The sequence below is a fragment of the Bos mutus genome, chromosome 3 (assembly GCF_027580195.1).
Source record: "Bos mutus isolate GX-2022 chromosome 3, NWIPB_WYAK_1.1, whole genome shotgun sequence".
NCBI classification, from domain to species: domain Eukaryota; kingdom Metazoa; phylum Chordata; class Mammalia; order Artiodactyla; family Bovidae; genus Bos; species Bos mutus.
The window spans coordinates 90,925,941-90,946,518 of record NC_091619.1 but is presented as its reverse complement, the minus strand read 5'-3'; the positions used below and the strand labels follow the sequence as shown (position 1 = coordinate 90,946,518).

General features: G+C 46.5%; 2 protein-coding genes across 6 annotated transcripts in view; one reads left to right on the top strand and one right to left on the bottom strand.

The window, feature by feature from the left end:
* Window positions 1-18,971, top strand: part of CPT2 (carnitine palmitoyltransferase 2) — a 41,808-nt gene extending 22,837 nt beyond the window's left edge. For 2 of the 4 annotated variants that reach the window (XM_005911387.3, XM_070368034.1), the window contains one exon: window positions 580-1,200. In XM_005911387.3, the coding sequence (XP_005911449.2) occupies window positions 580-911 (332 nt within the window). In that variant the 3' untranslated portion in view covers window positions 912-1,200. Of the gene's footprint in view, window positions 1-579; window positions 1,201-11,519; window positions 12,194-18,956 lie in introns of those variants that run through there. The other 2 variants (XM_070368033.1, XM_070368032.1) reach the window with 2 other exon arrangements.
* CZIB (CXXC motif containing zinc binding protein) lies at window positions 12,286-19,491 on the bottom strand. Of its 2 annotated transcripts, XM_005911386.3 has the most exons (8): window positions 19,375-19,488; window positions 19,085-19,168; window positions 17,536-17,592; window positions 17,097-17,178; window positions 16,858-16,889; window positions 15,499-15,576; window positions 13,486-13,551; window positions 12,286-12,535 (listed from the first exon to the last, which is right to left on the bottom strand). In XM_005911386.3, the coding sequence occupies exons 1-8, from the start codon at window positions 19,378-19,380 to the stop codon at window positions 12,458-12,460; spliced, it is 483 nt and encodes a 160-aa protein (XP_005911448.1). In that variant the 5' UTR covers window positions 19,381-19,488; the 3' UTR covers window positions 12,286-12,457. The 2 variants fall into 2 exon arrangements, with proteins under 2 accessions (XP_005911448.1, XP_070224136.1); XM_070368035.1 differs by lacking the exon at window positions 13,486-13,551 and having other exon boundaries at window positions 19,375-19,491.
* Window positions 19,492-20,578: the final 1,087 nt, after the last annotated feature.

The following is a 20,578-nucleotide window of genomic DNA, read 5'->3' as shown; positions in this document are numbered from 1 at the left end:
ATGAGATTCAAGACCTAGGAAGGACCTGAGGGATCACATAGTCCAGTCCTTTCATATGGCAAAGTCCTGGAACTAAAAGGGACCTCCAAGATCATTCTGGTCTCAGCCTTCTCTATTTTATAGGTCGGAAGCTGAGACCACTGGCCCAGGATCACACAGCAAATTAGCAGGAAAGCTGAGATTAGAACCTGGTCAAATACCCTTTCCATTTTGTTCCACTGACTCCATCTTGTCCTTTGTACTTGATTTGGGCTTTTGGTTTTCCCTTAGTTTTTGAGTCCATGGTGTGCTCTCCACATACTTTTCGTGACTGTTTAAACTGATTCAATCTCAGAATTTTAAAAATTAGGTGTATCTTAGGCTGATTTTTAGCTCAGCTGTTCACTGCTTTTTTAAAAGGAATATTCTAGAATGCACTGCTCCAGAATTTAGCAAGGTGGAGGTGTGAATGCAGAGGTCAACAAACCCTTCTTCCCCTCTCGAGGATGCTGTGAAGAATATTCCTACCTTGGGTGGGAGGTGTTACTAAGTGAGGTCCCTTTCAGTTCTGAGTCTGGTTTTCCATTTTGTCTCTGACAGGCCAGGGCTTTGATCGACACTTGTTTGCTCTGCGGTACTTGGCAGCAGCCAGAGGGATCAGCGTGCCCGAGCTGTTCCTGGACCCCGCATACAGGCAGATAAACCACAACATCCTGTCCACCAGCACACTGAGCAGCCCAGCAGTGAACATCGGCTGCTTTGCCCCCGTGGTCCCTGATGGTTTTGGCATTGGGTACGCTGTTCAGGACAACTGGATAGGCTGCAACGTCTCTGCCTACCAAAGCCGCAATGCCCGTGAGTTTCTCCAGTGTGTGGAGAAGGCCTTAGAAGACATGTTTGATGCCTTGGAAGGCAAAATGATCAAAACCTAGCTTCTAGGTGAGTGAAAAGCCTCTGTTTCATCAGCATAAAAACTGGGGCCTCTGTAGCCAGTAGGCACTATTCTGTGACTAATGAAACTAATTATGAGGTGCCTGAGCACCATTGCTATAAGATTTGAGCCTTAAAACCATGGTTTTAAAGCTAAACAAATGATTTCCAAGACCATAACTAAAGATGCTGTAAAATTTCGGTTTTAAGGACATTATCAGGAGGTAAGACTTGGAAAATAACTCAGATGTACTTATTGTTGAAGCAGAAATAAAATTTAATTCTTTCTTAGAGGTGGTTCCTCTTAGGCTTTTTTGTGTTGGGTTTTGTTTGTTTTAATTGTTTAACCGAATTGCCAAATCCCCACAAAGAGTTTTCCAGCAGTAAGTTCGGGTGGCAGTTCCTGTTGGCTCCAGGTTCTTCAGGTAATGGTGGGAAACACGCGTCTTTGCTGTAAACATGCTTCTCTCTCCTGGAATATCCTTTCTTTAAAAATCCTCTTCATTTTTCCAAGGAGTAAACTGCTACCGCCTGATTCTGACAGTCCTTGTGCAACAAAGGGGTTATAATACCCTTGGATTTAAGGAGTTCTATTTCACCATTCTTTGAGCCAAATGAAGATTAAGAATGTGTGTGCATTTATTTTGACCAGTTGACTCTTGTGTGCTGATGATGCTCTGTACATTGTGCAGAGCATAGAAACCTCTCCATTGAGTGAAATGAACACAGAATTTATCGTTAGAACATCCCTGCTCTGGCAATGTATTGTTTAAAATACTGCCATAATGTGAAAAGGAAGCGTATTCTGTTGTTTTTGAACAGGAAGAGTTTTTTGTTTGTGTTTAATTTTACCTGTGTTTCCAGTGGCTTGCCCAGTGAGTTATTGGACAGCTGGAATTTGAACTCTGATAATGAGCCAGTCACAAAGTTCTTCCAATGTATTATCTCATTTAATCCTCCTCACACTTCATGTCAACACACCTGCCTGTTTTCTTAGCCAACACGGTCCATCCTTTGCTCAGTAACCATTTGGTAAATACCCAACAGATCCCAGGTCCTCTACTCCGTGATTTGATCCGACAGAGGCATTTGGGGGCTGCCAGCAACTGAAGCGACTTAGCAGCAGCAGCAGCGCACATAAACATACGCTGCTTTCATTCAGCAAACATGATCAGGAGTATCTGAACTCGGTATCTGGGTTCCACCATGTCCTTACTTTATGACTATAGGCAAGTTCTTTTGTCTTTCTGGTCTGTGAGTTCCTTTGTAAAATGGGGATAATTCCTGTAGCATGGGGATGTTATAAGAATTAGCTGTAACAATATAGATAAAGTACCCAGCGCACAGTTGGAGCTGAGTTTCTGCTCTCTTGCTCTGTGATGTCTCTGCTGCCACTGTTATATTCCTTAGTGAAATACTCACCTCTGTTGAATAGCAAGTTCCCCATAGCAGGAGCTCTTAAGACCAAAGCCTCTGTTCAAACTTGATTAAAAAGTATATATTTCATGCTTACATCAGGTGAATGTACCCTTGGGCAGTACACCTTGGGTGCAGGCAGTTCCTTAACGGGGCTACGCCTGCCGGCCTGTCTGAGTGTTCAGCATTCCTATTTACAACTTTCCCCGCCCCTCCTTCTGGTCTTGGGTTCATGCTGTGAAGGAGTCTATGGGGTGAGTAGAATGGCAAAAACAAGTATTAAGTCTCAGTCCAGTTGGGGCTCACACACACATCTGGCACATTTGTACAGAACTCAACTACTGGTAAAGCATCAGCTGATTGGATCCCCTTAACTTTGAAATAGAAGTTATCCTCATCTTCCACACAGAAGATGGATAGTTTTGGTTCAGTTCAGTTGTTCAGTCGTGTCCGACTCTTTGCGACCGCATGAACTGCAGCACGCCAGGCCTCCCTGTCATCACCAACTCGCGGAGTTTACCCAAACTTATGTCCATTGAGTCGGTGATGCCATCCAACCATCTTGTCCTCTGTCATCCCCTTCTCCTCCTGCCCTCAGTCTTTCCGAGCATCAGGGTCTTTTCAAATGAGTCAGCTCTTCACATCAGGTGGCCAAAGTGTTGGAGTTTCAGCTTCAACATCAGTCCTTCCAATAAACACCCAGGACTGATCTCCTTTAGGATGGACTGGTTGGATCTCCTTGCTGTCCAAAGGACTGTCAAGAGTCTTCTCCAATATCACAGTTCAAAAGCATCAATTCTGCACTCAGCTTTCTTTAGAGTCCAACTCTCATATCCATACATGACTACTGGAAAAACCATAGCCTTGATTAGATGGACCTTTGTTGACAAAGTAATGTCTGTGCTTTTTAATATGCTGTGTAGGTTGGTCATAACTTTCCTTCCAAGGAGTAAGCGTCTTTTAATTTCATGGCTGCAATCACCATGTGCAATGATTTTGGAGCCCCCCAAAATAAAGTCAGCCACTGTTTCCACTGTTTCCCCATCTATTTGCCATGAAGTGATGGAACCAGATGCCATGATCTTAGTTTTCTTGAGCTTTAGGCCAACTTTTTCACTCTCCTCTTTCACTTTCATCAAGAGGTTTTTTAGTTCCTCTTCACTTTCTGCCAGAAGGGTGGTGTCATCTGTATATGTGAGGTTATTGATATTTCTCCCGGCAATCTTGATTCCAGCTCTTGCTTCTTTCAGCCCAGCGTTTCTCATGATGTACTCTGCATATAAGTTAAATAAGCAGGGTGACAATATACAGCCTTAACATACTCCTTTTCCTATTTGGAACCAGTCTGTTGTTCCATGTCCAGTTCTAACTGTTGCTTCCTGACCTGTATACAGGTTTCTCAGGAGGCAGGTCAGGTGGTCTGGTATTTCCATCTCTTTCAGAATTTTCCACAGTTTATTGTGATCCACACAGTCAAAGGCTTTGACATAGTCAATAAAGCAGAAATAGATATTTTTCTGGAACTCTCTTGCTTTTTTGACAATCTAGTGGATGTTGGCAATTTGATCTCTGATTCCTCTGCCTTTTCTAAAACCAGCTTGAACATCTGGAAGTTCACGGTTCACATATTGCTGAAGCCTGGCTTGGAGACTTTTGAGCATTACTTTACTAGTGTGTGAGATGAGTGCAATTGTGCAGTAGTTTGAGCACTCTTTGGCATTGCCTTTCTATGGGATTGGAATGAAAACTGACCTTTTTCAGTCCTGTGGCCACTTGGTGAGTTTTCCAAATTTGCTGGCATATTGAGTGCAGGACTTTCACAGCATCATCTTGTAGGATTTGAAATAGCTCAACTGGAATTCCATCACCTCCACTAGCTTTGTTCATAGTGATGCTTCCCAAGGCTCACTTGACTTCACATTCCAGGATGTCTGGCTGTGGTTGAGTGATCACACCATTGTGATTATTGTGAAGATCTTTTTTGTACAGTTCTGTGTATTCTTGCCACCTCTTCTTAATATCTTCTGCTTCTGTTAGGTCCATACCATTTCTGTCCTTTATTGATCCCATCTTTGCATGAAATGTTCCCTTGGTATCTCTAATTTTCTTGAAGAGATTTCTACTCTTTCCCATTCTATTGTTTTCCTCTATTTCTTTGCACTGATTGCTGAGGAAGGCTTTCTTATCTCTCCTTGCTATTCTTTGAAACTCTGCATTCAAATGGGTATATCTTTCCTTTTCTCCTTTGCTTTTCACTTCTTTTCTTTTTACAGCTATTTGTAAGGCCTCCTCAGATAGCCATTTTGCTTTTTTGCGTTTCTTTTTCTTGGGGATGGTCTTGATCCCTGTCTCCTGGTCAATGTCATGAACCTCCGTCCATAGTTCATCAGGCACTCTGTCTGTCAGATCTAGTCCCTTTAATCTATTTCTCACTTCCACTGTATAATCATAAGGGATTTGATTTAGGTCATACCTGAATGATCTGGTGGTTTTCCCTACCTTCTTCAATATAAGTCTGAATTTGGCAATAAGGAGTTCATGATCTGAGCCACAGTCAGCTCCCAGTCTTGTTTTTGCTGACTGTATAGAGCTTCTCCATCTTTGGCTGCAAAGAACATAATCAATCTGATTTCAGTGTTGACCATCTGTGATGTCCATGTGTAGAGTCTTGTGTTGTTGGAAGAGGGTGTTTGCTATGACCAAACACCCTCTACGTTTGCTATTTGCTATTCCTCTATGATATTAAGTGAAAAACAGTTAAATATTAGGTTAACTGTGTGCTAGGATTATAGCCATATAAAAACATGTCTTTGTGTAGATAGGCCCTGAAAGGGAACAGGAGAAAATAAACACATTTGTATTAGGGAGCCAGGAGAGTGGGATTTAAGAAAATGTTTACTTCTTTTTCTTTTTTTCCTTTATTGATATCATACTGTTTGTGCAATACCAAGTTGTTAGGCGGGAAAAAAAAAAAAAAAGAATTCACACTCACAGCCCCTCACTTCCTTACCTCACTCCTCATGCTTCAGCCACACTAAGCCTCCCATTCGTCTTGGACATGTCTGATCTTTACTGTGGCTCTGTCCTTTGTATATGCTGTGCTCCATCACTGAAATGCCCTTGGCTCCAACACATTCTCTGCCAAATTCTTCCTTGTCCTTTTTGTTATTGTTTCTGTTCAGTCACTAAGTTGTGACCCCATGGACTGCAACATGCCAGGGTACCCTGTCTTCCACTGTTTCCTGGAGTTTGCTCAAATTCATGTCCATTGAGTTGGTGATGCTATTTGATTATCTCATCCTCTGCCACCCCCCTCTCCTTTTGCCTTCAATCTTTCCCAGCATCAGGGTCTTTTCTAGTGAGTCGGCTTTTCGCATCAGGTGGCAAAAGTATCAGAGCTTTAGTTTCAATTCAGTCCTTCCAGTGAATATTCAGGGTTGATTTCCTTTAGGGTTGACTTTAGGTTTGATCTCCTTGCAGTCTAAAGGAGTCAAGAGTCTTCTCCAGCATCACAATTTGAAAGCATCAATTCTTCAGCACTCAGCCTTCTTTATGGTCCAGCTCTCATATCTGTACATGACTACTGGAAAAACCATAACTTTGGCTATATGGATCTTTGTTGGCAAAGTGATGTCTCTGCTTTTTAATATATTGTCTAGGTTTTTCATAGCTTTCCTTCCAAGGAGCAAGCATCTTTTAATTTCATGGCTGCAGTCACTGTCAGTAGTGATTTTGGAGAAATAAGAAAATAAAGAAAATAAAGAAAATAAAGAAAATAAAATTTGTCACTGCTTCCACTTTTCCCCCTTCTATTTGGCATAAAGTGATGGGGCCAGATGCGATGATCTTAGTGTTTTAAGCCAACATTGCTCTTTTTAGTCCAGCTCTAATGTCCCCTTCCATGAAGCCATGCTCATGGAGTCTCCCTGGAAGAATGGGTCATCCCTTCCTCCATCCTCCACTACTCCCAGCTTTGACTTCTGTTTTAGCCAGCAAGGGGCCTGACACATAATGAGTTATTGCTGGAGACCACATTGTTCCCTTCTGGTGACCATGGCTTTGTAAGGAGGTAGCACCTTCTGTCAAGAAGTGGAGTCTATTTCTCCCCTCCTAACTGGCCCACCCCTGCCTCAAGACTCAAGTCATTCCCTTCCCAGTGATTCTTTTCATGTACAAGTCTAATTATATCCCTGCTTGAAATTCCTCAGTAGTTTCCCACTGCTTTGGAAAGCAGTCCGTATGTCTTGATGTCACAGTGTGGCCCTGATGGAGCTGGCCCTGCTTGTGTTCTCAGCCCCACCTCTCCTAACAGGTCACCCTGAGGAAGTTGCCTCTGCTGGAACATAACCTCCTCTCCATCCTTCCAGTTATTTTCTGCCTAACTCTCAGATTTCAGACAGACTGCATCCATCTCACCCCACCCCTGAGACCGAGTCAGTGTGTGCCCTTCCTGTGTGTGCCCAGAGCATCCTGACAATCTAACCTCGGTCACAGCTGTCCCCATTACTAGGTTGTGGCTATATTCCCAGTGTTGTACAGTAAGTCCTTGTAGCTTATTTTTAGTTGTACATCTTAATCCCTTACCCCTATTTTGCCACTCCCCCTTTCCTCCCCCCACTGGTAACCACTTAGTTTTTCATATCTGTAAATCTGGTTTTTTGTTATATTCACTAGTTTATTTTCTAAATTCCACAAGTAAGTAATGTTACAAAGTACTTGTCTTTCTCTGACTTATTTCACTCAGCATAATACCGAAGTATATCCATGTTGCTGCAAATGGCAAAATTTCATCTTTTCTTTTCTTTTTTTGTGCATATCTGTTACAGATTTTTGGTTTATAGTTACTGGGAGGTTTGTATATAGTAACCTCTCTATATATGTGATTAAGTTGCTGATCGCTTAATTTCAAATACAGTTTAACAACCCTGCTTTTGTACTCTTATCCTATCACAATGACTGTTTTTGACATCATATTTTATATCTAAATGTTTTGTGTAACTCTTATTTTTGTAACTTATTTGTGTAACTCTTTATTGTGGATAAAGATGATTCTATCACTTCTTTCTTTTAGCTTTCCTACCAGCTTTGTGTGTGGATTTTTATTGTATATCTGCCTTTACTGGTGAGCTTTTTCGTTCTGTTATTTTCATGTTTCCATTTGTGGCCTTTTCTTTTTCACTTAGAGTTCCTTTAACATGTCTTGTAAAGCTGGTTTGCTGGCGCTGAACTCTTGCTTTTGATCTCTGCATAAAATCTGAATGAGAGCCTTACTGGGAACCGTATTCTTGGTTGCAGGATTTCCCCTTTCATTAGTTTTCATGTATTATTATCACTGCCTTCTGGTCTGCAGAGTTTCTGTTGAAAAGTCAGCTGAAAGACTTTTGGGAGTTCCTGCATGTGCTGTTTGTTTCTTTTTCCTTTCCGCTTTCTGGTTTGTTTCTTTGGGGCTGTGCTGGGTCTTTGTTGTGGCATGCAGGCTTTCCTCTCATTGCAGCGCGTGGGCTGTCTGGTTGTGGCACGCAGGCCTAGTTGCCCTGTGGCATGTGGGACCTTAGTTCCCCGACCAGGGATTGAACCCATGTTCCTTGCATTGGAAGGCAGATTCTTAACCACTGGACCACCAGGGAAGTGTTCCCCCTGCCCCCTTTCTGCTTTTAATAGTCTCTCTTTATCTTTAATTTTTGCTGTTTTAATTACAGTGTGTCTTGGTATGTTCCTGTTTGGTTTAATCCTGTATGGGACTCTGTGCTTCCTGGACTCGAATGACTGTTTCCTCTCCCAGATTAGAGAAGTTTTCAGCTACTGTCTCTTCAAATGTGTTCTCTGCCCCTTTCTGTCTTCTCCTTCTGGGACAACTATAGTATCAGTGTTAGTATGCTTGATGTTGTCCTAAAGGTTTCTTAAAGCATCCTTACGTCTTTTCGTTCTGTTTTCTTTTTCTGTTCAGCATCAGTGATCTCTACTACCCTGTCTTCCAGCTCACTGCTCTGTTCCTCTGTATCGTTTAGTCTGCTTTTGATTTCCCCTAGTGTATGTTTCCGGAGAAGGCAATGGCACCCCACTCCAGCCTGGAAAATCCCATGGGCGGAGCAGCCTGGTAGGCTGCAGTCCATGGGGTCGCTAGAGTCGGACACGACTGAGCAACTTCACTGTCACTTTTCACTTTTATGCATTGGAGAAGGAAATGACAACCCACTCCAGTGTTCTTGTCTGGAGAATCCCAGGGACGGGGGAGCCTAGTGGGCTGCCGTCTATGGGGTCGCAGAGTCAGACACGACTGAAGCGACCTAGCAGCAGCAGCAGCAGTGTGTGTTTCATCTCAGTTATTGTATCTTTCAGCTCTGGTTGTTCTTTATATCTAACTCTGTTAAAAACTTCTAACTTTCACTCCATATGTCCATTCTTCTCCCTAGTTCTTTGATCATATTTATTATCACTATCCTGAACTCCTTCTTGGGTAGATTGCCTATCTCCACTTCACTTAGTTGTGTCTCCTTAGCTTTTATCTTGATCCTTCCTCTTGAACTTATTCCTCTGTCACCTCACTTTGCTTAAATTGCTGTTTGTATGTTCATGTATCTGGTAGGTTAGTTGTTTCCACACCTTGGAGAAGTGGCGTTCTATAGGAAATGTCCTGTGTCCCAGCAGCCCACTCCCCTCTTGTCACTCAAGCTATACGTTCTAGGGTTTCCCCCATGAGGGCTGTGTGGGTCCTTCCATTTGGCAGGCTATGCGGACAGTCTGGCAGGCTTGGGCAGCCCCCAGTCCAGTATGTTGCCAGGCCCTGCCTTATGTGGAGGCTGCAGGCTCTTTGTTGGCAGGGCCATGTCACAAGGCAGCTGATTACAGAACCCCAGGTGGCCCTGGGGCTAGTGCTGGCTCACTGGTGGAGCCATGGGCCAGAAAACTCCACGACTGTAGCCTGCCCACTGGTGGGTGAAGCCAGGTCCTGAGGTTAGTGTCAGACTACTGGCAGGCAGAGCTGGGTCTTGGAGTCTGGTTGCAGGGCACCAGGATCCCAGAGCTGATGTCAGATCACTGGTTTGTGGGTGGGGGGGCCGGGGGCGGGGTAGGGGGGGTGGATTCTTGACACAGTTGGATGGAGTCTGAGATGTCCCAAAGTTTTGCTGACCTGCTAGTGGGCAGGGCCAAGCTGGTCCCAGGGTGATCTCCTGTGGTCCAGCTGGGTCAGGAGGCTGTGGGATTATGATCGTCTTGCCTCTGGTGTCTGCCTTCTTGTGGGTGAGGCTGGCCTAAAGGTTAGAGCAGGCTTCATGGTGGGCAGGGCTGGGTTCCAGGGGATTCTGGGACTGGTGCCTCCCACTGGTGGGTGGAACTGGGCGCTGGGCCCTGTAGTGGGTAGGGTAGTGTCCAGAGGCAGCTGTGGGCTCATGAGGTCTTTAGACAGCTGTGTGCTGACTGCCGGGGCTGCATCCCCTCCTAGTTAGTTCCTTGGCCTGTGTCCCAGTAGTAGTGCCTAGAGGCTGTTGTATGGGGCCAGATCTTGGTGATAATGAGCTAGAGGAAGGAATTCACAATTTGGGTGCCCAGCAACACCAGCATCCACATGGTAGAAGCAGCTCCCAAGAATGGCTGCCACTAATCTCTATGTTTCCAGGGATGCTACAGTTGCCCCCACTCCCGTCCCCAGGAGACTCCAAGACTAGCTGGTAGGTTTGCCCAGTCTCCTTTCAAGTTAGTGCTTTTGCCCTGGGTCCCAGACAGTGTGAAACTGTGTGCCCTTTAAGAGATACGGAGAAGGAACTGGCAACCCACTCCAGTATTCCTGCCTGGAGAATCCCATGGACAGAGAAGCCCAGTGGGCTACAGTCCATGGGGGTTGCAAAGAGTCAGACATGACTGAGCAACTGTCACTTCACTTTTAAGGGTTGTCTCTCTTTCCCCCAATCTTGTGGGACTCCTGAAACCAAGCCCCTCTGGCCTTCAAAGTCAAATGCTCTGCAGACACATCTCCCCAGTGCAGGAACTCCTGTGAGAAGAACCTCTGCAGTGTAATTCTCTAGCCTGTGGGAGCCTGCCCCTCCTACCTATCTTGTTATGGTTCCTTCTTTGTATCTTTAGTTGCAGATGTTTCCCAGGAGTTTCCCATCTTTTTCAGTGATGGTTGTTCTACCGATAGTTGTGATTTTGGTGTGTTTGCAAGAGGTCAGCTCAGTTCTTTCTACTCTATCTTGGCCAATCTGTCAGTCTCGAGCATTTTGAGATTCAGTTCCCAGTTACTTTTAGGGGTGGGATATACTTGGGTTGCCGTGGATGGGTGTGTTTTTGTATTGAATCGTGTTCTGCATGTTGCCCATGTACTGAAATGCATTTGACTTCTGTATACTGATCCTACATCCAGCGCCTGTTTATGTTTTTGGATTTGCTAAGTGGAAAATCATAGTCTGTGAAAAGTGAGTTGTTTCATCCTTTTTGGTGTTTTCACCGTACTTTCTTTTCAGTCTTACTGTGCTGGGGGGTGGGGACAGTGATGAAGAGTGATCCAGGATATCCTCATCTCACCCCGATCTTGAATGGAATACGTCAAACATTTCATTTACTCTGAGTTTCCTATAGATATCATTTGTGAGGTGAGGGTAGTTTCTTTCTGTTCCTAGTTTGCTAAGGGTGTCTATGGTTTGTTGTTGAATTTTACCAAATACTTTTTTGCATCTGTTGACATAATCTACTTCAGCTTTCCATCTGTTACTGATTATTTGTGTTCCTCTACCTCCTAAAAGATGAGAAAATAATGTACAATATAGAGAGACCCTTGAGATCCTTTTAGTGCTTGCCTTTGTAACACGTACTGGCTGGTACAGGGAATAACCCTGAAAGGCTATTATTTACCCAGCCTGATGCTCCTCGCTTGCTTTCAGGCCAGGCAGTAGACTGTTCCCAGTGGGTGGGGGCTGGCAGAAATGCTGGCTGAGGGAGGCCAAAGGAGCCCTGCCCTATCGGGGCAGAAAGCACAGGCCCAGGAACTGAGAACATGAGGGGTCTAGAGGACACGTGACACAGTTGCCAGACTGGGACAGGTAGGCATCTCTTCTCCACCTTTAGACATGGCCAGTTTCCCTGCCGCGTGGGGATCCCCTTCCTAGAGCCCCACAACTAGCCTTGAGTGGGCAGACCCTCTCCTAGAGGGCCGTTTAGAAAAATGAAGATAGTAATTTTTTACTTCCAAATTCTAGGCTCCAGCGGAACACTGACGAAGAATAAGTCCTCTCATAACAGGTCTGCCAAACGGCAGTCTCCGGTATGAAGATATGAGCTTGCCCTAATGACCTAACCATGCACTGAACCACTCTATCCACCATGTAGAGGATCTTCAGGCCCAGGGAAGCAGGCCCATGAGACAAGAGGACATGACTGTTGTCTTCACATCTCCACATGGCTGTTCAGGGGTAGAACAACACAGAAGTGTGACCACAAAGGGCATAGACCAGGACCATGAGGAGCTGCAGGAAGCAAAGAGGCTGACTCAGTACAGGGAAGAACCTTTACAGGGATTCCCCTGGTGGGAGGGGACTGCCCCATCACAGCAAGTGGGCAAAGACCCAGTGGCCAGCTGGCAGGGACTAGAGACGATTCATGCTGGGACAGTACTGACCTCCGAAGTCCCTCTGAACCCTGGAACATGCAGCGACACCAGCTAACAGAAATGCCTGGGTTTACCTGAGGGTCAGGCTGGTCAGTGTGATGCTTTGGGTCAGGATTGCTGGGTTCGGCATCATTCCACAGGCTCAGCTGCCCTCGGTACCAATGACTTCACACCTTTGGTCCCCTGGCTCAGCCTGTGCACTCCCCAAGCGGTTGAGAGCCCTTGGGAAGTCTATGCTCCTGTTTTTCTAGCTGGATCAAGCTATGATTCTGTACTGCGGGAAGGTGCCAAGAGGCCATCAGAGCCCTCCAACATGGAGAGGGGTGGAAGGAGTGGAGGAGCCATTCACCCAGCAGTGTAGTACAAATGGGACTTTATTGGCGGGGCTCGGGAAGCTGCGGCAGAACCGAGCATGCGGGCTGTGAGGGCCTGGACAACTGCCAGGAGACAAGGGACGAGGGGACCAGCCTCTGCTTGGGGCACGTTGTCCCTTTTCAGTTCTTAGAGCCAAGTGTACAGGAAGAGGGTTCAGCACTTCACAAACTGGTGGGTGACCTCGTAGATTCCCACAGACTCCTGAGCCTTTTCGTCATAGTCAGTCCAGTCCTGTGGGGGAAAAGGGCAGTGTTAGCCTCAAGAGGCAGCCTGGGACAGCTTGGGGAGAAGAGAACTGGGACTTAAAGGCACAGCTCGGGCTCTGACTCAGACTTCAGGAACAAGTCTGACCCAGGACACAGAAAGACTGCTCAGGTCTAAATTACTGCTCCTCTAGCTTTGTGATTTTTTTTTTAAGTCCCTAGCTTTCCTGAGTCTCGGTTCTGTCCTGTTTTAAAAAAGGGAACAATAGATTTTATGTTGAACGTTGAAAGAAATGAGTGAACACATGTAAAAGTACTTGGCATGGTGACAGGCACATATGAGAGCTCACTAAATCCAGTTACTGTTATTTGGTGCTATGCAGATTGAATTTTTTGTCCTTCCTTCTTCTGAGGCCTGACCACAAGCCTTCCTCATCTGCAAGGCAGTAACCTGTCCAGTGGTCCAGCTGACTCTTGGTATTCACAGTGGTTAATGTTCTATAAAGTCCCCACAAGCACTGAATCAGTGAATATTGAACCACTGCTCCCAGGGGAAATACAGGTTAGGTTCCTGGGAGCATCTGATCACAATATTTTCTTCAACCAATCAATACATAACCTTGTTTCATGTATGTTTATGTTTAAAAACACCTTATCTAAATAATATATATGTGTCTGTGTACATGTATGTATACAGTTGATTCATTAAGACTGGACTCATGGCCAACAGCACTGTATCTCACGCCTAAACAAAGCTTATCTAAGATGTATTTTCTCCAAAAGGCACATCCCAGCCTTCCTGCATGTGATCACTAGGTAGTGCTTTAGCACCACACATTGGGTTATTGTAAAAACCAGAATCACCAACAAAAAGCACAGAAGTATGGAGCCAGCATCTCGCTGAAGAGCCTTGTTCACCAAAAGGATAATTCCCACCAGGTGCCTTATAGCTCCCCACAAGGCCGCCAAGTCCCGTACCTTCTCCTGTAGATTAATGTCACTGAAGACTGTCCCCGATTCCACACCCTCAGCAGCAAACCCGGCCTGCAGATGACAGGAAGGCAGTAGTGTGGCAAGTGGGCCTGGCTGGGGAACTCGCCCATCTCACAACCCTCTGGCACAGGACACACAGTGTGGGATACTGTTTTGGAATAACTACTGAGATCCCAGGGCCTGGCAGCTGCCCTGGGACTAAGAGTTGCCGGGAGCCGGCATATTGCATACTGAGTGCGTATTGCATATTGTGTGCAGCACTTTCCACAGCATCATCTTTCAGGATCTGGAATAGCTCAACTGGAATTCTATCACTGCCGGGAGCCAGCGTGAGGAGCTCCACCCATGACAAAGGTCATGAGGAAGGAGGCTCGGCATACGCAAAGGCGGGATCGAGCCTCAGGAGTCCCCCTGGAAATTCTCGAGCATCTCTGCCTACTTTCTGCTTTGCGCTTTCACCTACACCTCTGACTTTACGGGGGGCTGTCCCCCACTACCTCTCTCTGAAAAAAGAGTTAGCTTACAGCTCCAGTTAATAATTCCTGGGTGTGACAGTGTTTCAACCTACAAACTCCTTTGGAAGTCCTCTAGCCTGCCTGAATAGGTTTTTCCGGCCACATGTGATTGCTCAGAGCCTCCCAACTGTGAGAGGCATGAGATGTTCTAAACTGTCTAAATACAGATTCCTTTGAGCAGTTAAAAGATTGATTAGAAATTGTATTGGTGAAGGGATTTTCACTTGTTGGGCCAATGTTTGCTGCTATGTCTCCATATCCCTTACCTGCTGTGTCCCTGGCAGTGTATTGATTAATATAATTGGTGTAAATAGTAGCTTTAATGTTTGTAACCTGGGACCCTTGAGTTAATTCTTTTTCTTGTTATAGCCCACCACACCTTTGCTCTGTAGGAATGCAACTTTATCTAATGCTTTTGGAGGGTGGCGCTTGACTTATCACCTTTAGAGAAAAATAAGTTTTCTGAAGAAAGGGTCTTAAAATGTTAACAGGCCTCTGGGCCAGAAGATGATGCAAATCACCTAAGCTTTTGCATATGATAAGTTTGCAGGAAGAAAGCCTGGCTTGCTGCATGACTCTACCCCTTCCCCCATTATCCTCTATGCATAACTTAAGGTATAAAAACTACTTTGGAAAATAAAGTGCGGGCCTTGTTCACCGAAACTTGGTCTCCCCATGTCAGTTCTTTCTCTCACCTTCTGGCTGAATTATTCAGCCTCCTTTCTCCACTAAATTTCCTCACTGAGCTGTCCTTATTTCAGCCTTTCTTCACTGAATTTTCCTACTGAGCTATCCTTATTCTATTACTCTTTATATCCTTAATTAACGTTTAATTAAGCAGTTTCCTGATCCTCGCTGACGCCGTCCCAGCTTCGAATTCCCTGGATCCACCGGGGCTGGACCCCGGCAAAGAGTGGTTTCTCCAAATTAGAGCCCTGGCCTAGAAGGCAGGAGGTGTATGGTAAATCCTTCACCTGGTTTTCACCCCTGGTGAAAACCCCTGGTTTTCTGAAAGACCCCAGGCATGTCACTTCCCTCTCTGGACCTCAGTTTTCTTACTTATGAAATGGGGATAACAATATAATCTCTTTTGCCTACCTCAAAGGGTTGTGAGGTGAAAATGCTACAAAAATCTAGTGTCATGAGCACTGGCTCTGGAGTTGGATAGATGTGGGTTCAAATTACTGCTCCGGTGTTTACTAACTGCTTCCCCTGAGCAAGTCACAAAATCTGTGAAGTTCTTTCCTCATCTGAAAAACTGGATGAATAAACCTCACAAGGTTAACTGTAAGGATTAAGTGAGGTAACATTAAAAGTAACAAGTTTGGTGTCCGACATATATTAGCTGTTTAGGAGATAACAATGATTACCCTTAGGAAGGAGAATTCCTACTCCATGGTCTCTGCAGGAAGCACAGTTCTGCTGTCACTTCCTGCAGTATCCACCTTCCCCAAATATACAGGTTCCCTGGGAAGACAGGTACCTGGGGCTGGAAATCCACTGGTTCAAGTCCTCGACACTCAAACTCTACTATCGTCTTGAACTTCTCGTTGTCTTCAGCCTATAAAGGAAGTATGAGGAATCAGGCCCAGCGGGGCCCAGGATGATCCCACGGCCCCTGTGAGCCCAGAATGGGCCTCAGGAACTACTCATCTCTCTCTGGAAGAAGGCCACCTTGGCACTGGCTCACCATGAGATCTTTCTGAATGTGGACTCTCGGGTTGGGGCGCCTGGATGTGAGCTCACACACAGTTCTGCTTCTCTTCCTTTCTGGGCCTAAGATTGTCAGATGGAGCTGAGGAACCCACTACAGCTTTATCGTGTGACTCTGAACTAGGTGTAAAGTGCCCAGCATAAGACCTGACACTATGGTCAATAAATAGTAGATAAAATTATCAAAGTAAAAACTATGAGAAAAATATTGAGGTATAAGGTTTCCAGACCATCCAGAAGGCCTTGGTACACTTAGCTATGGCCTTTTGGTAACCATCTGCCGTGCTGTCAAGGCGGGGGCTGACTTAAGACCTTTGAAGTGGGATATGCATGTGGAGGATACTCACGGAGTGGAGTGGTATAACCAAAATTTGTGCCTACCCGACCCTTGGGTCCATATGTCCCAGGGACTACACCTACACATTCATTCTCATGCATTCACTGTAGAAACACTTCCTGCATGCCCACCAAGTGCCTGTCCTTGGTGTAGTTTTGTTTCCTGGTCTGTCTCTTTCACTAGATTATGATTTACTTGAGGGCAAGTCCTTATGTGATTTTTTTTAACTTCAGGACAAAGCTGAGAGTTTGGCATAAAGCAGGCATTTTTCAAAAACGCCAAATAAGGAATGGATGAAGACAAGTAATTGCCCTTCTTTAAATACACAGACCCAAAGCATACATTCCCTCCCTCACTTGGACTAATACACTACACAGTAACATAAATAAATGTCTAATAAAATCAGATAGCAAGGATGGATACACCATTCAAAGGACTATCCCACCCATGGATGCAGAGAAGGCTCAGTAGTCCTCTAAGATATAGACAAGGCAAGTGTTCCCAGTGTTGGAAACTGAGTGGCCAGGTTGGGTCAGAGGTCGTGTAAGCTCCCACAGCCCAGCACTTTTAAGAAAGCACTACAATAGTCTGGTTATGAGTCTTTTTCCTACCAAGCATTCAGGCAGTGTAAGGTGAATAAATGATTGACACAATGAACAAACGAACAAGTCAGCACGTGCATTCACTCCCATAGCTCATCACTCTGGTGCAGATATAACTCTAGAACACAGGCCTCCTAGTTCCCAGCTTCGACCTAATCCCACCATGCCTGCCACTGCAGCGGGAACTTACGTTGTAAGATTTGATGGTGCTGCTCAAAATCTCTGAAATGTAAAAGAGAAGACAAAGTTGATTTGAGTCCACAGCCTGGCCCTACCACATACCCAGATGGTGCTCTGTGCAAGAGACTACTGTAGAGGCTTGGGTACCTCAGGCCTGGGTCCACCCACAGGTAACATGAGCATGCTCTCAGGCTGGTACCAGAAAGCTGTGGGCCAGCCTGGCAGAGGCAGTATCCATGGCCTACCTACCAATGGAGTTTTCCCTCGAACACAGCTTGCACTTCTGGACCATGGAGGCACTGCCACGGCCTCCCTTCAGTGCCACACTGTCCTGGCAAGCAGGAAACAGAACCTCTAGTCACGTATCAGTCAGGTGTAAGGGTCCTCAGGAACCCAGTCCTACCACTTATTATCCAGTTAAAGAGATGAATACCCAGACAGGGTGAGGAACTTGCCAGGACAAGAATCCTGGGGAGGCTTCTTGAGACTGAGAAAAGGACTATCCCTTGATTTTGAACTCTTGCCTCACATCCCAGAGCCTATTGTTTCCAGTGTTGATCACACCAATGCCTGCCCTCCCAAACCACAGAAAGTGGGGTCCAAAGGCCAGAGAGCTTAGGGTCACAGATTCCTGCCCAGAGACCTGTGTGTTTTTGTGTGTGGATATAGTGGTGGGGGGAGCAGTTACCATCAGCCGAATGTACTGCCACTTCTCTGAAATCTCACCACAGTTGCCACATTTCATCTTGAGGGGAGGGAAAAAGAGTATTAGTAAAGTAGTTAGCTCAGCTGGGCAGATGCTGAGGGAAGGGCAAGAACGGGGTGAGGTGGGCAGGCTCATAATCTTATCAGCCATCTAAGGACACAACCAGACTAATCTCTGGGCAAAGTGTTTCTCATGTTGACTGGCCCATCCTCCTCTAAGAAGTGCTCAGTCTGGCTATGGATTCAAGGCTCATGTGGTACAGAAATGGCTTCAAAGTCCCCGCAACACCCATTGAGTTAGGAGCTTCCTCTGTGTTCTCACAGGCCCTGGAGGTTCCTGGTAGAAATACTTATCACTCTGTTGCTACTCTATTTCTTTGTCTCCTCTAAATTCTGCTTTTTGATGCTCAGTTGCTCAGTCCTGTTGGTCAGTCGTGTCTGACTCTTTGCAACCCCATGGACTGTAGCCTATCAGGCTCCTCCGTCCATGGGATTTTCCAGGCAAGAGTGCTGGAGTGGATTGCCATTTCCTTCTCCAGGGAATCTTCCTGACCCAGGAATCGAACCTGGGTCTCCCGAATTGCAAGCAGACGCTCTACTGTCTGAGCCACCAGGGAAGCTTTTTGAAGCTAGAGACCATCAATTTCTCAAGTAAGACCTGGCACTCGGGCTTCAAAAAATTTGAAAATAAAGGTGGTCAGAAGGCTTCCTGAAAAGGGGATTTTTCCAGGTACTGAAGGATACTGGGATTTAGACAAGAAGGAAAACAGATGAGAAGCTCCTGAATGTGGGAACGTAAAGGGCCTCAACTGCTCAAATAAAGCGAGGACCTCTGTAGACCATGCCACTAGGGTACCAGATTTACAAATATGGGTTGGGGAAGTAAGGGTGGAGCCCCGCACAAAAATAAAACCTAATCAAGAAAAGAGGTGAAATTATTCTTACTAAATAATCACAAGATCCCTGCAAGTAGTCTTTCATTTAGTGTCTGTTCAATGGCACCCGACTCCAGCACTCTTGCCTGGAGAATCCCATGGATGGAGGAGCCTGGTAGGCTGCCAGTCCATGGGGTCGCTGGGAGCCAGACACGACTGAGCAACTTCACTTTCCCTTTTCACTTTCATGCACTGGAGAAGGAAATGGCAACCCACTCCAGTGTTCTTGCCTGGAGAATCCCAGGGACGGGGGAGCCTGGTGGGCTGCCGTCTATGGGGTCGCACAGAGTCGGACACGACTGAAGTGACTTAGCACATAGCATGAAACATTTAACGGAGGGAAAAATTACAAAAGGAACTTCAAGACACTGCTAATTAAGAATTAATCAATAAACTTTTAAAAAGAAAACGTAAAATTCTATCCAGAAGAAAAGTGAACATTTAATAAGCATTTTTCATCTTGCCCCAGAGAAAGCTCCTGTTCACTACTGACCTCAGGATGGGAAAGTTTTACGCGAGCCGGGCCTTGGCACCCCCAACCAGAGCCCAGAAATGCCCGCAGCCTAGACGTCTAGAGCCCCGCCCCTCCAGTCTTACCTTCAAGTACCACCGGAAGTCTTCGCCCACTGGCCGGAGGTTGGTGACATTCTCCAGCGTGGCTTTGAGCTGCAGCGCAATTTTCTGAGAGAAGGGGCGCCATGGCGACTGCGTCAACAGCGCCTGCGCAGCCCCTGCCCCGCCCCTCTCCTCCCTTCCCAGCTCGAGCTTTGCCTCCCGGCCCCTTCTCAGCACAAGCCCACTCTCAATCCCTCGTGGCGCGATCTCCTGCCTCCTAGGTTCTCGCCACCTCCCCGCTCCTGCCCTGTTGGCGGCTCGCTTCCACTTACCCCCATAGCAGCCCAGCCCACCCAGCGCTTGCTGCGGTCACTACTTTGCGGCTCGTCGTAAACGGCGGGCGCTGCCTGCGCATCCTCGGTGCGGCTCTGGGCGGGGCCTGGAGGCGGGTGTACGCGGGCCGCTGCTTTCCCAGTGCACCTGGTCTTTTAGGCAAAGCTATCTTGAGGTAGTCTGAGACGCAATTAGCCGGTGTTTAGACCCGCGGAAGGCTTCCTCCGGCAATCGGTAATTAGATATTTACTGAACGGCAAGTTAGTTTGAGGGACATCGCACCAAACAAGACAGTTCTGCCCGACACCTCTGCCGGGTCCTCTCTTTTCTGCCTGCCTTCACCCAACCTCGCCCTGGCTCTCTGCCTGCCCGCCGAGGCATCTTAGATCACGTCAGCTCACGCTGCCCAGGGCCGGCTTCGCAGATTTGGGAGACGGTGAAAGTGAAGTCGCTCAGTCGTGTCCGACTCTTGGCGACCCCGTGGACTGCAGCCCACCAGACTCCTCCGTCCATGGGCTTTTCCAGGCGAGTACTGGAATCGGTTGCCATCGCCTTCTCCGTCCTGAGGTCTAGATTGTTTAACATTTGGAGCGACTCTTTATGATGTCTACTTTGCCACAAACTTACCTAATTGCCGCCAGGTACCCTTCAATAGCAGAGGGTGCACTGCAGACAGAACCCCAACGTCTCAGGTCCCAGATCGGCAGCTAATTTGCTGCCCTTTTTCCATTCTTTTTTTTTTTTGCCCTGTGATCTTTGGAGGAAGCAAAGTAGGATGTGTGTGTGTGTGTGTGTGTGTGTGTGTGTGTGTTTTGGACCCTGTGATTTTTTTTTTCCTCTCATTTATTTTTGGCTGTGCTGGGTCTTCATTGCTGCAGATGGGCTTTTTCTAGTTGCAGCAAACGGGCTAGTCTCTATGACTCATTAGTTGTTGGCACATGCGCTTAGTTGCTCCGAAACATGTGGAAATCTTCCCAGACCAGAGATTTAACTCATGCCCCCTGCGGTGCCAGGTGCTGGACCACCAGGGAAGTCCTGGGACCCTGTGATCTTTGAAGGAGGTGAAGTAGGAGCGTGTGTGTGTGTGTGTGTGTGTGTGTGTGTGTGTGTGTGAAGGAGGCAGAGTAGGGTGGGTGGGTGTGTGTCAAGGAGGCAGAGTAGGGTGTGTGTGTGTGTGTGTGGAGGCAGAGTAGGGTGCGTGTG

Coding starts and splice junctions, on each gene's coding strand:
- CZIB (XM_005911386.3), bottom strand. Junction 15,577..16,857: donor GCACCATCAAATCTTACAAC/GTAAGTTCCCGC, acceptor CTTCCTTTATAG/GCTGAAGACAACGAGAAGTT. Junction 13,552..15,498: donor CAGTGGATTTCCAGCCCCAG/GTACCTGTCTTC, acceptor TGTCATCTGCAG/GCCGGGTTTGCTGCTGAGGG.